At 40.7% G+C, this 16,713-nt stretch overlaps 2 protein-coding genes across 2 annotated transcripts in view; both read right to left on the bottom strand.

The window, feature by feature from the left end:
* Window positions 1–16,713, bottom strand: part of LOC307123820 (NLR family CARD domain-containing protein 3-like) — a gene marked incomplete at its 3' end in the record, with an annotated part of 63,356 nt that overhangs the window by 33,390 nt on the left and 13,253 nt on the right. The gene's annotated exons all lie outside the window — the stretch shown is intronic.
* LOC307124251 (uncharacterized protein) overlaps window positions 4,023–16,713 on the bottom strand; it is a 37,926-nt gene continuing 25,235 nt past the window's right edge. Inside the window, exons 11-15 of the mRNA XM_079813297.1 lie at window positions 11,062–12,897; window positions 10,710–10,883; window positions 10,086–10,259; window positions 8,631–8,677; window positions 4,023–8,542 (exon numbers count right to left, since the gene is read on the bottom strand). Of these exons, the coding sequence (XP_079669423.1) occupies window positions 8,016–8,542; window positions 8,631–8,677; window positions 10,086–10,259; window positions 10,710–10,883; window positions 11,062–12,897 (2,758 nt within the window). The 3' untranslated portion in view covers window positions 4,023–8,015. The remainder of the gene's footprint in view (window positions 8,543–8,630; window positions 8,678–10,085; window positions 10,260–10,709; window positions 10,884–11,061; window positions 12,898–16,713) is intronic.

Raw genomic sequence — 16,713 nt, 5'->3', positions numbered from 1 at the left:
CTGAGTTCAGGAGTCTGATGGCCTGGGGGAAGAAACTCCTCCTGAGTCTTTCAGTCTTTGCCATCAGGCTACGGAAGCGCTTACCAGATGGCAGCAGGGTGAAGTGAGAGTTTGCAGGGTGATTAATGTCTCTGATGATTTTAGTAGCTCTACCTCTGCAGCGTTTGGTGTAGATGTCCTGCAGAGACGGGAGAGCTGAGCCTGAGATGCGCTCGGATAAGCGCACCACTCTTTGCAGGGCTTTGCCATCGTGACTGGTGCTGTTCCCGTACCACGCTGTGATGCACTGAGTCAGGACACTTTCTATCGCCCCTCGATAGAAAGTTTTCAGGATGGCTGGTGAAACCCTGAATTTCCTCAGCTGGCGCAGGTGGTACAGTCTTTGCCTGGCTTTTTTCACCTGTGTCTGGATGTGTGTAGTCCAGGTCAGATCCTCGGAGATGTTCACATCCAGGTATTTGAAGCTGCTCACTCTCTCTACCGGTGTCCCGCTGATCATGAGAGGGGAGTATGACCGATGCTGTCTCTTCCTGAAGTCCACAATCAGTTCTTTGGTCTTGTTAACATTCAGAGAGAGACAGTTGTCCTGGCACCATGATGTCAGTTGCTCCACTTCGTCCAAGTATGCCGTCTCATTGTTGTTGGAGATGAGACCCAGGACAACAGTATCATCAGCAAACTTGATGATCGAGGTGGAGCTGTGTGTGGACAAACAGTCATGGGTGTAGAGAGAGTAGAGCAGGGGACTCAGCACACAGCCCTGTGGAGCTCCAACACTCAGGGTGATGGAGGTGGAGGTGAACTGGCCTACTCTCACCGCCTGGGGTCTGCCAGTGAGGAAATCTTCAATCCAGAGGCAGAGAGAAGAATTCAGGCCTAGATCCAGGAGTTTGTGTGTTAGCTTAATGGGAACTATGGTGTTAAAGGCTGAGCTATAGTCAATAAATAGCAGCCTGACATAGTTCCCACTTTTGCTGTCGATGTGAGTGAGGCAGGAGTGAAGGACGTGAGAGATGGCATCTTCAGTCGATCTATTGGGACGATAGGCAAACTGAAGAGGGTCCAAAGTGTCAGGAATGGAGGAGCAAATGTTGTTTTTAATGAGTCTCTCAAAGACCTTCATGACTAAAGATGTGAGAGCCACTGGACGATAGTCATTTAGGCAAGAGGGTTTACTGATCTTAGGTACAGGGATGATGGAGGATCGTTTGAAAGAGGTGGGGACAACAGATGTAGCAAGGGACTCGTTAAATATGGATGTAAAGAGCCCTGCGAGCTGATCAGCACAGGACCGCAGAACACGACCTGAAATACCATCCGGCCCAGCAGCTTTCCTGACATCCACACGTTTGAGTGCCCTCCGAACCTCGTCCTCCGATTCAATTCAATTCAATTCAAATTTATTTGTATAGCGCTTTTCACAATACACATTGTTTCAAAGCAGCTTCACAGAAAGTGCATTTCATAAATGTACATTGAAAAATGTTAGAAAAGAGAATGTTAAAGAAAAAATGTTAGGATAAGTTAATCAATCATGTATTATTTTAGGCCATAACAACGCTGGCGTTGAGTCGTCTCTTCACAGGCGTCGAGTCGTCTCATCACAGGTGTCGGGGCATCTGAAGTCTCCATCAGAGGCTGGATACAAACTGGAGCTGACGAACTAGTTACCTCGGGACTAGTGTCCCGAGATAACAACAGAAAAGCAGATGGGAAATAATTAGCATAGCTGCTGTTCAGAATATTAATGCTGTTGGTGCGATTTAACTGTAGTATAAAACTTAATTATAATGTGAATGCTTGGCTAAAGAGATGCGTCTTTAATCTAGTTTTAAACTGGGACAGCGTGTCTGAACCTCGAACAATATCCGGAAGACTATTCCAGAGACAGAGATCACGTGACCGTTGCTGCTCTGAGGGACTCTCTCTGACGCGTCACTCGCCGGAGTCGCGCTGCCGCGATTACCATCAAAGCGAGCGTAGAAAGAGTTTAACTCGTTCACCAGCAACGGATCAGCTCTCACCTCTGCAGAGGATTTAGTTCCAAAAGCACAGATGGTCCTCAGTCCCTGCCACATCCGCCGGGAGTCGTTGAGTTGGAAATGAGATTCCACTCTGTCTTTATAGCGGAGTTTTGCGGCTTTAACGGCGCGCCGGAGGGCGTAACATGAAGCTTTGTACTCCCTCATATCCCCCGTTTGGAGACCGGCATTGTACGCGATAGTGCGCGTGTTAACTGCAGTGCGGATTGAACTGTCCACCCACGGTTTCTGATTAGGGAAGGACGTTATAGTTATTGTTTGTGTGGCTTGCTCTGTCAGTGTGTTGATAAAGCAGAGCGCCACTTCTGTGAACTCGCTGACGTCTTCAGAACTCGCGCGGAACATGTCCCAGTCGACGTCATCAAGAGCTGCCTGTAGCGTGATCTCTGAATGGGATGACCAGCGTTTGACTTCCCTCCTCACCGGGGGCTCTTGAACGAGCCTTTGTTTATATTCCGGTGTGAGGAAAATGGCGGCATGGTCCGATTTGCCAAAAGCTGGCTGTGAACGAGCTTTGTAGGCGTTCTTAAACGGAGAGTAGCAATGATCCAGTGTGTTTGCTCCTCGTGTGGGACAGGAGACATGCTGGTGAAAGTTTGGCAATACTTTCTTTAGGTTTGCTTTGTTAAAATCACCCGCGACGATGAAAGCAGCGTCGGGGTGTTTGTTTATGAAGCCGCTGGTCACATCATGGAGGGCAGATAAAGCCAGCCCCGTGTCTGCCTGTGGTGGAATATAAACGGCAGTGGCGATGACCGAGGAAAACTCCCTCGGCAGGTAGAAAGGCCGGCACATGAGAGTTAAATGTTCCAAGTGAGGCGAGCAGGATCGCGAAAGAATGGAGATGTTCCTAGGATCGCACCATTTCTTGTTTATCATGAAACACACTCCACCGCCTTTAGATTTCCCGGCCTCGGCTGTTCTGTCCATCCGAAAAACAGAGAAGTTCTCGGACGGCGTCACGGCTGTATCCGGGACCGCTGGCGTGAGCCATGTTTCGGACAGACAATAGATGTTGCAGTCTCTCATGTCCCGTTGAAAACTTATCCTGGCTCTAAGATCGTCCATCTTATTCTCCAAGGATTGGACATTTGCGAGCAAAATGCTCGGGAGAGGAGGACTGAATGCTCTTTTTCTCAGTCTGTTGCGGATCCCAGCGCGTTTCCCGCGGTGTTTTTTGAATCTTCGCCGTCGACTCGAGTGGCCATTGTTCAACTCGGCGTCCCGGCGAATATCAGATGGAAGATTGGAGAAAGTGTCCTGAATCAGGTCAGTGTAGCGGTAACCAATTTCCAGAAGTGTTTTGCTGTCGTAACAGATCAAAGCAGATGATCCGTTGGAAAAAATAGAGAGTAAAAGAGAGTAGAATAATAAATAAAAGCAAAGTCTTAGCGGAGCGACCTGAACGGCGACCGAGCACGGCGGCGCCATCTTAACACCAATCAATCTTAACAATCTTTATGTTCTAAATTCTTTATGTTCTAACAATGTTCTAAATGCTCCAGTACGCAACAGAAAATCTGACCAGTCCCATCTCTGACATGCTCATCAGATATTACATCATAACTTTCAATTTTATAATTTAAGCATTCATAATGTCTTAGTGCATTTATCCGTATAATATATGGTCATCTGCCTTTTATAATATGTGCATTTGTGTAAACGTGAATTTGAGCTCAACAAACAAATGTAATCCCATGTACAGTTCAATAATTAATTAGCAAACCGACAGTACACACAGACTGAATTGGGTTGTGTCAGACTTGGGTTGTGTCAGAGATACGGGATGCTCATTATCAGATTTACACTAAACAAGCTGCATAAATGGTACATCTGGAGGAACCGGTTAATTTATATTTGCCAATTGTGAAAGAACAGGAGCATCTCAATGACTGCATTACTCAAAATACAGTTCTTATAACATTTGTTACGCCCCGTCTAGGGAAAAGGGTGCAACATGAAAACTCTGAAAAGCAGTATAATATGAACAAAAATAATTTATTGATTTAATTTGGGACCTTAGATTCAGGAGTTGACTGGGCCAAAATAACAAACAAAACTTCCTTGTTTTAAAACTTCTTTCTTAAACCCTAAACCAAAAAGAAAAGAAAGGGAAAATACAATATACAAACCTAACTCCCTAACCAAAAACGAGGTCAAAAGCAGTTTACAAAAAACAAAAATGGCGTCAGACTCCCTACTTTGCCAAATAATCAGTATTTACAATACATGTACAACCAGGCAAACAAACTGAAAAGGGCAGTCCAAATCAGTGTCAGAAAACAGACAAACACACTCTGCACTATACAGGTCACAAAACTCTCTCAAAACACAAGGTCTCTGGGTTGCGCGCTCTCTCTCTCTGGATAGAGGAAGTGATGACATGCTTTTTAAAGTACTGTGGACCAATCAGGACAAAGTATCAATTAGCCTGCAAGAACCAATCAGATGAACTTCCTGGACAGACACACACAGAGACTCACAAAACTATAGAGATGTCACAAAACCAATCCGATCTCACGGCAATTCGTACATATTTTACGAGGTGGCTAATTTGTACGGATGTGTACGATTTTTGCTAATTCGTACGTATTTGACGAGTTGCCGAGAGTTGACAAATTCGTAAGAATTCGTACGAATGACCTACCTCAAACCCCGCCCCTAAACCTACCCGTCAGTGGGGTTTAGACAAAACGTACAAATTCGTACAAGTAAGGTCGTACAAATTCGTACGAATTAGCCACCTCGTAAAATATGTACGAATTGGTCGTGAGATAGCGTTGCACAAAACACAAACGATAGGGTTGTAATACATTATGGTTCCACCAGCCTCATGCTTACAAAACAGTCTCTAAGATCTGAAGCGTGTAGAGAGAGCTATCTCACAGAGAAACTAGACCCAACACCAGAAAGGTTTGATGAACTTCATTATTTACAGTTTAACTTTACTGCACTAAAATCTAAAGACTTTCCCGAGAATCAAGAGGTGAATCCAGCACTAGAAGCACCATCTATGACTGATAATTTGATTCAAAGAAACATCACAGAGAAGATCCAGAGATGCACAGATGAACTTCAAACCTGCTGAATGCGACTAGGACTATAATATAACTGTAATTTTGCATTGTTTTAATAACACATTGAAAGCTCAAGTTCAGTATTATACACTTAAAATGAATTTCGATAAAGAAGATATGTCAATTGTTCTTATATGATTGACTATATTTAGTATTTTAACACACTTGCATTTACAGAATGTTTTTCTAAATATTTACGTGTATTACACTTTGCATTTACTAATTTTGTAATTAAAATCATACATTATATAATGTATAACGTGATTATTATAATAATATAAGTATACAGGTGTCATTCATCTTTTTCATATATAGACATATGACCAAGATTATTATGGAGGTAGAAAGCATCGACTGATGTGTGTGTTTGTGTTAGAGCGACATGAAGTCTCTCACATTAAGTGTATTTCTGTCAATTGTTATTATTATTATACATTTTGTTTATAGGCACATGAGAACCTTACAAATACAATAAAACATTCAACATTAAACAAACAATCATTATTACAGCCTGGACAGACTGGATACAAGCATAAAAGTAATCACATAAAACTCTGCCTAAAAAGATGGGTCTTAAAGCGAGATTTAAAAACACTAAGACTTTCACAGTTTTGCACATCCTGTGGCAGCAAGTTCCATAAATGAGCTGCATGACTAAAGGCTCTGGACCATAGAAGTAGTGCGAGTTCAAGGGAGAACAAGAGTAAGTGCAGAAGATCATCTTAAAGTACGGGTAGGAGTGTAAATATGAAGAAGGTCAGATAAGTATGAAGGGGCAAGATTATTGAGTGCCTTGTAAAAAAGAAGAAGAATTTTAAAATCAATATGATATTTAACTGGGAACCAATGCAAGTGTTGTAGTATGGAAGTAGTGTGTTCAGTTAGAGGAGTTCTGCAGATGATTCGAGCAGCTGAACTCTGTACTAGCTGGAGTTTGCAGAGAAGCTTTGAAGGCAGGCCATGAAAAAGAGTATTGCAGTAATCAATACAGGATGTGACTAAAGCATGAACAAGAATCGCAGTACTCTTTACTGAGAGAGCTGAATGAAGTTAGTATTATGTATGTGGAAATATGCAGCGCGAATAACACTGTTTATATGTGCTTCAAATGAAAAAGTACTGTCAAAGATGACACCCAAATTTTAACATGTTTAGAAACAGACACTGGAAAGTTAAGAATATTCACAGATAAACATGAACATTTAGTTTTTGAGCCAACAAGAAGAATTTGAGGTCGAAGATCGAAGCCAAGCCAAGGGGGTGCCAATGATTCCAATATGTCTGACAGGGGTGCGATTCCCAAAAGCATCATTAGCCAACTATGGTCGCAAGTTCCGTCGTTATCAACATAGTTCAATGAGTCGGTGTTTCCCGAAACCATAGTTCCAATGAACATTCGCAAACAGCATCGCACACTTGTGTGGTTGGAACGACAGCTCTCGACCTGTGGATAGAAGCTGAGTTTCTTGTTTTTATGACATGTGCATGACTTAATAAATCCTTACCTTGAGCAAAATAAGCAAACTGAAATTTAGTACAATCTGTATCTTTTATTTCGAATACATACAAATGTCATTTATGTCTTTCAGTTTTTTCAAGAGATTTAAAGCACCGTTTTTGAAGAGTGCGCATGTGCGGACGTGCTCTAGTACGTAAGAACAAGCCTGTGATTGGAAATAAAGTAAAATAACTGAGAAAATAAGAATTAGTGCTCAGATGCCATGTCCATAGTTTTTACTTCACCACTTGCGTGACATCATTAACCAACGAGGTGAACGACAGATTTGCGACAATACGGTTTCGGGAAACAGACGTGACTAGCTAGTTGATTTCTTAGTTAAGCAATGAGTAACGTCGTTGTACAGGAAACACACCCCAGATCGACTTGTGTGAGATAGTATCAAATGCTGCACTCAAATCGTAAACATAAAAGTCCAGAGTCAGCAGCTGATAGTAAGTCATTAGAGACTAATGCGGTCTTAAAAGGGTAGTTGATCAGCCTTTTTCGAAGTAAAAAAAAAAAAAAACCTGCATCATTTTTGACATATTTACTTTTATTCTACACCGCTGTGTCCCTTCTCGTAAAAACTCGATCTGTTGAGTTTCTAGTTCTATGAAGCCTCTCCTTATAAATATGCAATGGGCTCAGATTGGTTAGCTGGCCCAGTGTGTTGTGACTCGCTAACCGCCTAGTGCTTATTGTCGGGAATCGTCAAGCTCCTCAGCACTATGGGTAGTTGCATGTATTGCCTTATCAATCTGAGCTCGAATCAGACCCATAGAATATTAGTGAAGAGGATCGAGCAGAACCTGTGCAAGAACAGCTGTTACAGGACATTTCAGAATGGTATGGTTTTTTATTTGTAGTGGTCTCATACTCTATGCTGTTATTTTTAAAAGTTACTACTGTTTATGTTAGCTTTGATATATACGGTTTTAGCGTTATTAAAGCTTTAGTACAGCAGAATACATGATTGCCTAGTAGCCTTTTTCATATAATCGTTCTAACCATGACATTAGTGATGTCACTAACCCATGAGAAGCTTGTTGTAGTCCTTACCGGCTGTTTGTTGTAGTCCTTACATTTACTTGTATGCATTTGGTAGACGCTTTTATCCAAAGCGACTTACAATGCATTCAAGGTACACATTTTACATTTGTGTCAGTTCTTGCTTTTTCTGGGAATCGAACCCATGACCTTGGCCATGCTCTACTATTTGAGCTACAGGAAAGTCCTTAAAAAGCGATTTTTAAAAAGGAAAATGTCTCCCTTTGCATTGAACTTTGAACATCGTAACTGTTCTCAAACAGCAACATTACACACTAACTAATTAATCATAAATCAACCACCCCTTTAACACTATGAAATGGATATATGATATTTGTGTGTATGCTGTTAAATCTGACACAGAGACAGCGAAGAATCAAAAGCCTTAAAACCAGCATAGATGGGTTCAGAGAATTTGTCGGTGAATGTGTGTAAGTGTGTGAATGTGTGTGTGTCAGAGACACTGTAGAAGGACAGAGTGCTGGCCGACACGTCCACATACACTCCTACTCTGTTAGATTTTGGTAAAAAGTCTTGTATGTTTCTGCTCTCATTATTGTGCCAAACAGCAAATCCATTACCAGTGCAGAAAATACACCATGATTTGTCATTGTACCCAAATTTACAGACAGTCCCTTCTTTCCTGCTGATTCCTTTACAGGCCACTGCTATCCGAGCCCAAGAGCCCAGTTCAACCTCCCAGTAACAGCGTCCAGTCAGTCTCTCTCGACACAGAACCTGAGGAATATCAGCAAATCTCTCTGGATGATCAGGATACGGCTGATGCTCTTTCACATATGTGATCTTTCTGTTGTCCGCAGACAGAATGAGTTGAGTGTTTGCTGTGTTTGGATCCATCGTCAGATCACAGGCATCTGAACACAAGATGACAGTTAACAACAGTTTATTCATCTCATTTGTTTTCATTAAATGTGCAAAAACTTAGCAAAACTAATAACCTACATTTCCGTAATCCTGCTTTGATCCTGAAGGGTCCTCCATGATCCAAACTAAAGAGACACACAAACATACAGACAAAAATAATCATAAGAAGCTGGAATTATTATTCACATCCGGTCCACAATATATAGTCAATTTATATTTATTTTATAGCACCTTAAAGAGCTAAAGCAGCTTTGCAGTCTCAGGGCCCTATCATACACCCGGTGATGCCAGGTGGGACCCAACTGTGTTCTGATAGTTTGAGCCCGAAGCAGTTATCATTTTCATGTCCAGACGTTGTAAAAACAGCAAATGCACTGGTGCATCTGTTCACCCATGGGTGTGCTAGTCTGAAAATGAGGTGTGTTCAGGCGCATTTTTGGCTAGTTGCTATTTTGCAGCAACTGAAAACGACTGCGCCATTGACCAACATAAACCTGGTCTAAAGTAAATAGCGCAGTATTTTTTGTGTTATTTATAGGGCACACACATTTTTAAATATTACAAATAAAAGGATTCCTCTTTGGAAAAGCATTCAGTCTTTCCGATCGCAAATTCCGCTGTGTAAATATCTAATCCACCATGATACAAGCGCATTTAAAGGGAATGGGAGATGAGACTGGACTTGGACTTTGGAAGCCCAAAACACACCCATGACTCATTAAGAGACTAGGTAGAAACCTTTTTGAGCATTCGTATATTGCACGAATGTTGTTCCCTTTCAGTCGGTCACGTTCGACGTACGTCGGAACTGACCGACGAATTGGGATCTGTTTTCAGAGACCAATCTACTTCGAGTGTATAGAAACCATGTTTATTGGCTCGTCTCTATACACTCGAAGTAGATGTGAAAGTAGATCTCTGAAAACAGATCCCAATTCGTCGGTCAGTTCTGACGTCCGTCTCCGTTCCCTCCTTCAGGGAACGAGGGTTACATACGTAACAGAGACGTTTCCGTTGGTAAACTAGCAAAAGTGGATTCAGACACACCCTAAGTACACCTGCACCATGCGGTGCAGACCATGCGCTCGGTAAATAGGTAGATCAGTAAAATAGGACCCTCAATATCGTCAAATCCGAATGAACAGCTTTACAGGTTATTTGCTTTATATAATATTCAGTTGTAAATGATTTGCATTTAGTAACTCTGTTATCTATAAATATCATCTTATGGTTATCTTTGCCATGTTCACATTTCTATTAACCCAACTTACATCAAATTAATGTCCTGTTTGTTGTTTGTTTTATTTTCAACTCAGACTTTCTCCATTTTAGATTTAGACTTAACAGTTTAACTTTTAGTTTGCCCATGCTGCACTTTTAGTGTAAAATACTAGTCGATATATAAAACAGCATTAAAAATATGATGTTATTACATTTGTTGAGCTTTTATAGGGATTTAATCAGTACACACAGATAAGTCCTAGAAGAAATTATTGCAACTTCCAATGCAAACCTAACTTGTACCCCACATACTTGAGTATCTGTAGTGAGCATTTTGGATCCTTCAGTTTGTCTGAGAGCAGTTTGGCTCCTGAATCTCCTGGGTGATTGTAGCTCAGATCCAGCTCTCTCAGATATGAGGGGTTTGAACTCAGAGCTGAAGACACATAACCACAGCCTTCCTCTGTCACCATACAGCCTGATAACCTGCAGACACACACAGTCAGATCATCTACATACACACAGAGACAGATTATATACAAACACACATGAACAGTGATAATGACAATCTGTGTAGCCCTCAATTCACAAACAGCTGAGGAATTTTTGTTGACCTCACTCATTAGAGAAACTGCATTACATGTACCCAAATCATTAAGCTGGCAGATGCCTATGAATTTGATTTAAAAAAAAAAAAAACTTAAAATACTACAGCCAAATAATTGCAACTGGCTAACAGTTTTTCAAATGTCCGAACAAATAGCTGGATTGATTTGCCTGACATAATCATAGTCTGTTTATTGCAAAGGGCCTGTACACCAGTACTCAAAAACATAATTAGCAATGCAGAAGTTGGTTGGCAACAAGCAATGTTAATGACCTGTTGCCTTGACAAAAATGCAAGAGAATTTATAAACGATTAATGCTTTTTAACACCTCAGTATCTCCAGCTGGCAGTTTGGATTCTTCAGTCCATCTGAGAGCAGCTTCACTCCTGAATCCTGCAGGTCATTGTTACTCAGGTCCAACTCTCTCAGGACAGAGTTTGAGGATTGAAGAGCTGATGACACAATTTCACAGGACTGATCAGTGAGATTGCAGCCAGCAAGACTGAAAGAGAGTAAAACAAACGAGAATCATATACTTAACCTTATTTTAAAGCTAGTGTTTCAATAATATAATCTTCATTCTGGTAAAAAAAAAACCAAAAAAACACATATTTTTTGGCACAACAAAAGAATTGTTATTTCAATTTATTATGGACTGTAACGTATTATTAAAAACTCACAGGGCTTTTGTGCAGTTGGTCACAGCTGGTATCAGTCTTCTTCTACCCTCATTTGATGTGTTGTATTTCTTGAGGTCCAGCTCATCCAGCATAACCTCTGACATCTGAAGCATGTAGGCGATTGTTGAGCAGTGAGCAGGGGAGAGTTTCTCTTCTGAGTGTTTGTCTGATTTCACAAACTCCTGAATCTCTCTGGACAGAGTCTGATCTTTCACTTCCAGCAGACAGAGAAAAAGATTGATGGATCTTTCAGTGGAGAGTTCATGTCCATCTTTGATCTTCTCTTTAACGTACTGTGTAGTTCTCCTGATGCTCTCTGAGCTGTTCTCTGTGTGTGTCAGTAGATCCTGTAAGAGTCTCTGATTGGACTCCAGTGAGATGCCCAGAAGGAACCGCAGGAACAGATCCAGCTCTCCATTCTCACTCTCAATGGCTTTATCTACTGCTCCTCTAAGCAAATTATGCATTCCATCAAAAACCTTAAGGGCCTCCATGGTGCTGTTTAAGTAGCAGTAGAACACATAGAAAGCCGCAAGAAACTCCTGAACACTCAGATGAATGAAGCTGTAGACTTTCCTCTGATGAATCACAGATTCCTCCTTGAAGATCTCAGTGCAAATCCCAGAATACACTGCGGCATCAGTGATGTCTATGCCGCTCTCTCTCAGGTCCTCCTCATAGAACATCACATTGCCCTTCATCAGCTGTTTGAAAGCCACTTCAGCAAGTTTCACAATCACTTCTCTGTTGGACCGCAGGGGTTTCTCTGGATCTCGCTCTTCATACTTCTGATTCCTCCTATTGATCTGAATCAGCAGGAAGTGGATGTACATTTCTGTTAGAGTTTGAGGGATTTCTGCACTCAGATCTTCTTCCAGGAGCTTTTGAAGCACAGTAGATGAGATCCAGCAGAAGACGGGTATGTGGCACATGATGTGGAGGCTTCTTGCTCTTCTGATGTGTGAGATGACACTGCTGGCTTGATGCTCATCACTGATTTTTTTCCTGAAATATTCCTCTTTCTGAGGCTCATTGAATCCCTGAATCTCTGTCAGACGGTTGATGTATTTGGAAGGAATCTGATTGGTTGCTGCTGGTCTGGAGGTGATCCAGATGAGAGCCGAGGCAAGCAGCTCTCCTTTCATGAGGTTTGACATCAACACACCTACTGATGAAGTCTCAGTCACATCAGATACTTTCTGAATGTCTGAAAACATCAGTGTGATTCTGCTTTCATCCAGACCATCAAAGATGAGCAAAACTTTACACTCCTCATAAATCTTTGAGTCCAGATCTTGAAGTTCAGGATGAAAGTCCAGCAGAAGTCTGTGAAGACTATACTGATGATCTCGGATCAAGTTCAGCTCTCGAAATGGAAGCACAAACATGAAATCTATATCCTGATTGGCTTTTCCCTCTGCCCAGTCCAGAATGAACTTCTGCACAGAGACGGTTTTTCCGATTCCAGCGATGCCTTTAGTAAGAACAGTCTTGATTTGGTCTTTCTCCTCATGTCCTGGTTCAGGTGAGGCTTTAAAGATGTCATTGCAGTAGATTGGAGCGTCTTGTGAGTGTTGTGTTCTGGCTGTTTTCTCCATCTGTAAAACCTCATGTTCTTCATTCACTCCTTCACGCTCTCCCTCTATGATGTAGAGTTGTGTGTAGATCCTGTTTAGGGGGGTTTCATTCTCTTGCAGTTTGATTCCCTCAAATAATCTCTCATACTTGTTCTTCATGCCGGTTTTGTGCTGATCTTTGACTCTAAGCAAAACATCACCCATTGGTTTAGGAGAATCCGGCTGCTGGTCTGCAGCCTGATCATCTGTTTCCACACTGCTGAAACAAGAAGAAAAATAAGTGTATACAGGGGTTCAGGGCCATCCACTAACTACAGAGATGCACGATGTGTAATGAAATTATTAAAGGGATTAGAAGACTTCTGGCTTATCCACCTGGCGCGCTATTGGCTGGTTTAACACAATAACGGATAGAGAAGTGATGGATCAATGCCTGTTGATCACACCTCTTGTGGTCTGATTGGTTGAAGGACTATCCAATTGCGTACAGAGTCATTTTAATTATACTTGTTTATCACGCCTCTTGTGTGAATGTATGCTGCGAAAATACAGAACAGACTCCCCAGAACAATGTTCAATCTTAAATTGAGCTTGGTCTGGTGATAGCCAGACAAGGGGAAAGATTAATTTAGTGTTTAAAGGGTTAGTTCACCCAAAAATGAAAATTCTGTCATTAATTACTCACCCTCATGTCGTTCGACACCCGTCCTCCGTTCATATTCGTAACACAAATGAAGATGTTTTTGTTGAAAGCTGATGGCTGAGAAAGGCTTCAGATAGGCCTCCATTGGCATTCAGTACATTAATACTCCCAAGACCCAGAAAAGGCACTTAAAACGTCGTTACAAAGTCCATCTCACCACAGTGACTCTACAATCATTTTACGATGCGACGACAATAGTTTTTGTGCGCAAAAAAAAAATCAAAATAACACCTTTATCCAACTTGTTATTGCCTTCCGTGTGTGCCTCCACGACGCATGCGCGAGAATATGACGTAGCGCCGGGGTTCGGGAATCCATGAAATGCACACTTTAGTCCCATTTTGAGAACTACACCGAGACCTTAAGCACGATCAATGTAGAATCCAACAGCTTAGACACGTGCGTCTTCCTCTGCTTGTCAACAAATCGCTTCTGGGTCATCTGTCCGAAATGCCGGATCTGCGTCATATTCTCGCGCATGCGTCGTGGAGGCACACACGGAAGGCAATAACAAGTTGGATAAAGGTGTTATTTAGATTTTTTTTTGCGCACAAAAACTATTGTCGTTGCATCGTAAAATGATTGTAGAGTTACTGTGGTGAGATGGACTTTGTAAAGATGTTTTAAGTGCCTTTTCTGGGTCTTGGGAGTATTAATGTACTGAATGCCAATGGAGGCCTGTCTGAAGCCTTTCTCAGCCATCAGCTTTCAACAAAAATATCTTCATTTGTGTTCCGAATATGAACGGAGGTCTTATGGGTGTCGAACGACATAAGGATGAGTAATTAATGACAGAATTTTCATTTTTGGGTGAACTAACCCTTTAAGTAAATTCCTATGTACACTACAGTGTACTGGCCTACACAAAAATTCAGATTTGCAGAATTTGGAACATATCTGTTTTATATCAGTATTCTAATCAATATTTGTAAGTTTATTCAACAATGTAAGTTTAATGAGACTGTATGTAAAACCATGTAAAAGAAAGTATATTTAATAGGGTACTCAATCAAAATATTAAACATAACTACAAGCAAAGTACACTTTGAAAACTTAATTATACTTTTAAGAACATATACAAATATACTTAGAGTTTTCTGTCAGTATAAGTCAAGTATACTTAAGTGCAATTTTAAGTATATTTCTGCGAAGTACATAAAGAATATAAAAAGTAGTATAGTATATAAAAAGAAGACTGAAAAGTATTCTTATTTTTAGTTTAAAAGAAGTATACTAATAGAACACTTGAATAAACGTATTGTCCGACAGATTTACTACAACGACAATGACTGGAGAATAGGCTTCTCAAGACGTCACAGAATCTGGTGGCACTGCTTGGATATTATAAATAAAACTACAGCTCTATTTTGAAAAATAAACTTTGGAGGTAGGCTCATTTGTTTGTGAGAGTCTAATGTATACAATTGCATTCAGTTTTATAACATAAACGGTGCTCAGACTGCACAAAATGAACTCATCAGTAACTAATAGATATAGTTTCTATCTCTGTCTACATAGACCTACTGTAGATTAATGATATGCTGTAGGCATATAGTAATAACCCGCATTTGTGAAGATGACATGACATTGAAGGTTGAGTGTTTCATGTGCAGAGGTCCATCTATTGTATTGACTCATATATTTGTTTAATTATTCTCACAATGCATAATGCCTTATATTGGTTTCACTAGATATAATTGTGGCTCTTCCATAGATTTGATAGTTTACAGCTGTATGCAGAATGTAAATGTAAGTTATAAAATGTAATTCTTCTGTTTATGTATTGTAAAGAATGTTCACACATGAACTAATAAGTAAACAGATAAATTAATAACTTGATCTAGTGTGTTTATACTCACATAGGATCAGTCACTGATTTATCACTGAAATTAAAAGGAATGCCTATGGATTGATGACTCTTCATGGACACGCAGCTGGGTTCTGGAGATCTCCGGGACTGAGAACATCTCTCTTCTGTTTTCTCTTTGTGACTCATTTTAGAACCAGCATCGCCTTCTTTATATCCAGAAAGCTGTTAGCCCTGCCAATACATATACTTAATAAATGAGGAAAATTCACTTAATTTATCCATATAAAACACTAGACACCACATATGGAAAAGACATTAGCTTTAAACGTGTACTTACCATGAAAATATCCAGCTGGTTTATGCTGCTTTGTCAGCCTCTTTCCTTGCCGATGTAAAGCTCTTGTTTGTTTCGGCTTTCAGTTTTAGCTGTTCCACTGGTTACACCAGCTTTACTCAGAAATCAAGGAGTCATGAAGCAGTTCTAGAAAAAAGCAGAACAGTGTTGAATAAAAACAGTGTTTTGTTTTGAAAAAGGAAAAAATACTGGTAGCCTTTACATTAACCATGTTTGTTTGTTTTAACTCTTTTCACAGCATAAGCAATGTGGTTCAGAGCATATCATCATATTGTGCCTACAACAAATTGTGCCATCAACATATAGTGAACATCAGTTTTAGTTTTTATTCCTATCTTTATGGCCTGTGGTCCAACTACAATGTCTGTCTCAGACATGGCAGCGAGCAGGACACGTTCTAGCCAAGCAACTACCACTGAGACGAATGGCAATGGTTACAATAATGAGCTCCAGGTGTTATAGACCTCATTGATCCATAAAACATATTAAAAGAAACAGTTGTTTAATTTTAAGTTTTAGTTGTTAAAGTGCTTTCATCTTACTTACACAAATCTGATTGTGTATCTGACCATCTCTGTCCAGGAGGAGGCGCTACATGATCATCAGAGTTCAAAGAGGAACTAGATTTTCAAATGACAATCCAGCATGAAGTCCAGTCTGATACAGTTCATACAAATGCTTGAATATTTGGGTCATTTTAGCTAGTAGCCTATAATAACAGATTTTTCTATGAAGACTGGACATATTGGATTGGTCAGAAGGGATAGTGGCACAACATAAATGTTTATTGCACATATCTTTTGATTTTATAATAATTCCTAAATATACAGTATTACAGCATACAATCAAAAATATGAATATAATGTTGAATAATTTGCGAGTCACTGAACCGGGAAGCGGTCACGTGACAAAAGAATGAGACTCAGACCCGAAGACTCGCAAGATTAACTAATCTTTTCTGTTTCAGCCTATGGGGCTGTGACCTAAACGAACGACTTGAACCCTCGAGAGATTAACTAATATTTTCTGTTTCCGGGACTGCATGTGTAACCCCTCCTGTTCGAACCGCCCGCTCCAAGCGGGACTCGAACCCGGATCTGCCGGCATGAGAGTCGGACGCTCTAATAAGGAGGTTAAAGGCTGCAACCTCTAGCATCAGTCGCTAGAGCATCTCTTGAGATCAGAGGAGTGAGGGTTACTCGCACAG

Source organism: Gobio gobio (genome assembly GCF_949357685.1).
Source record: "Gobio gobio genome assembly, chromosome: 3".
NCBI classification, from domain to species: Eukaryota; Metazoa; Chordata; class Actinopteri; order Cypriniformes; family Gobionidae; genus Gobio; species Gobio gobio.
This window is presented reverse-complemented; position numbering and strand designations above follow the sequence as displayed.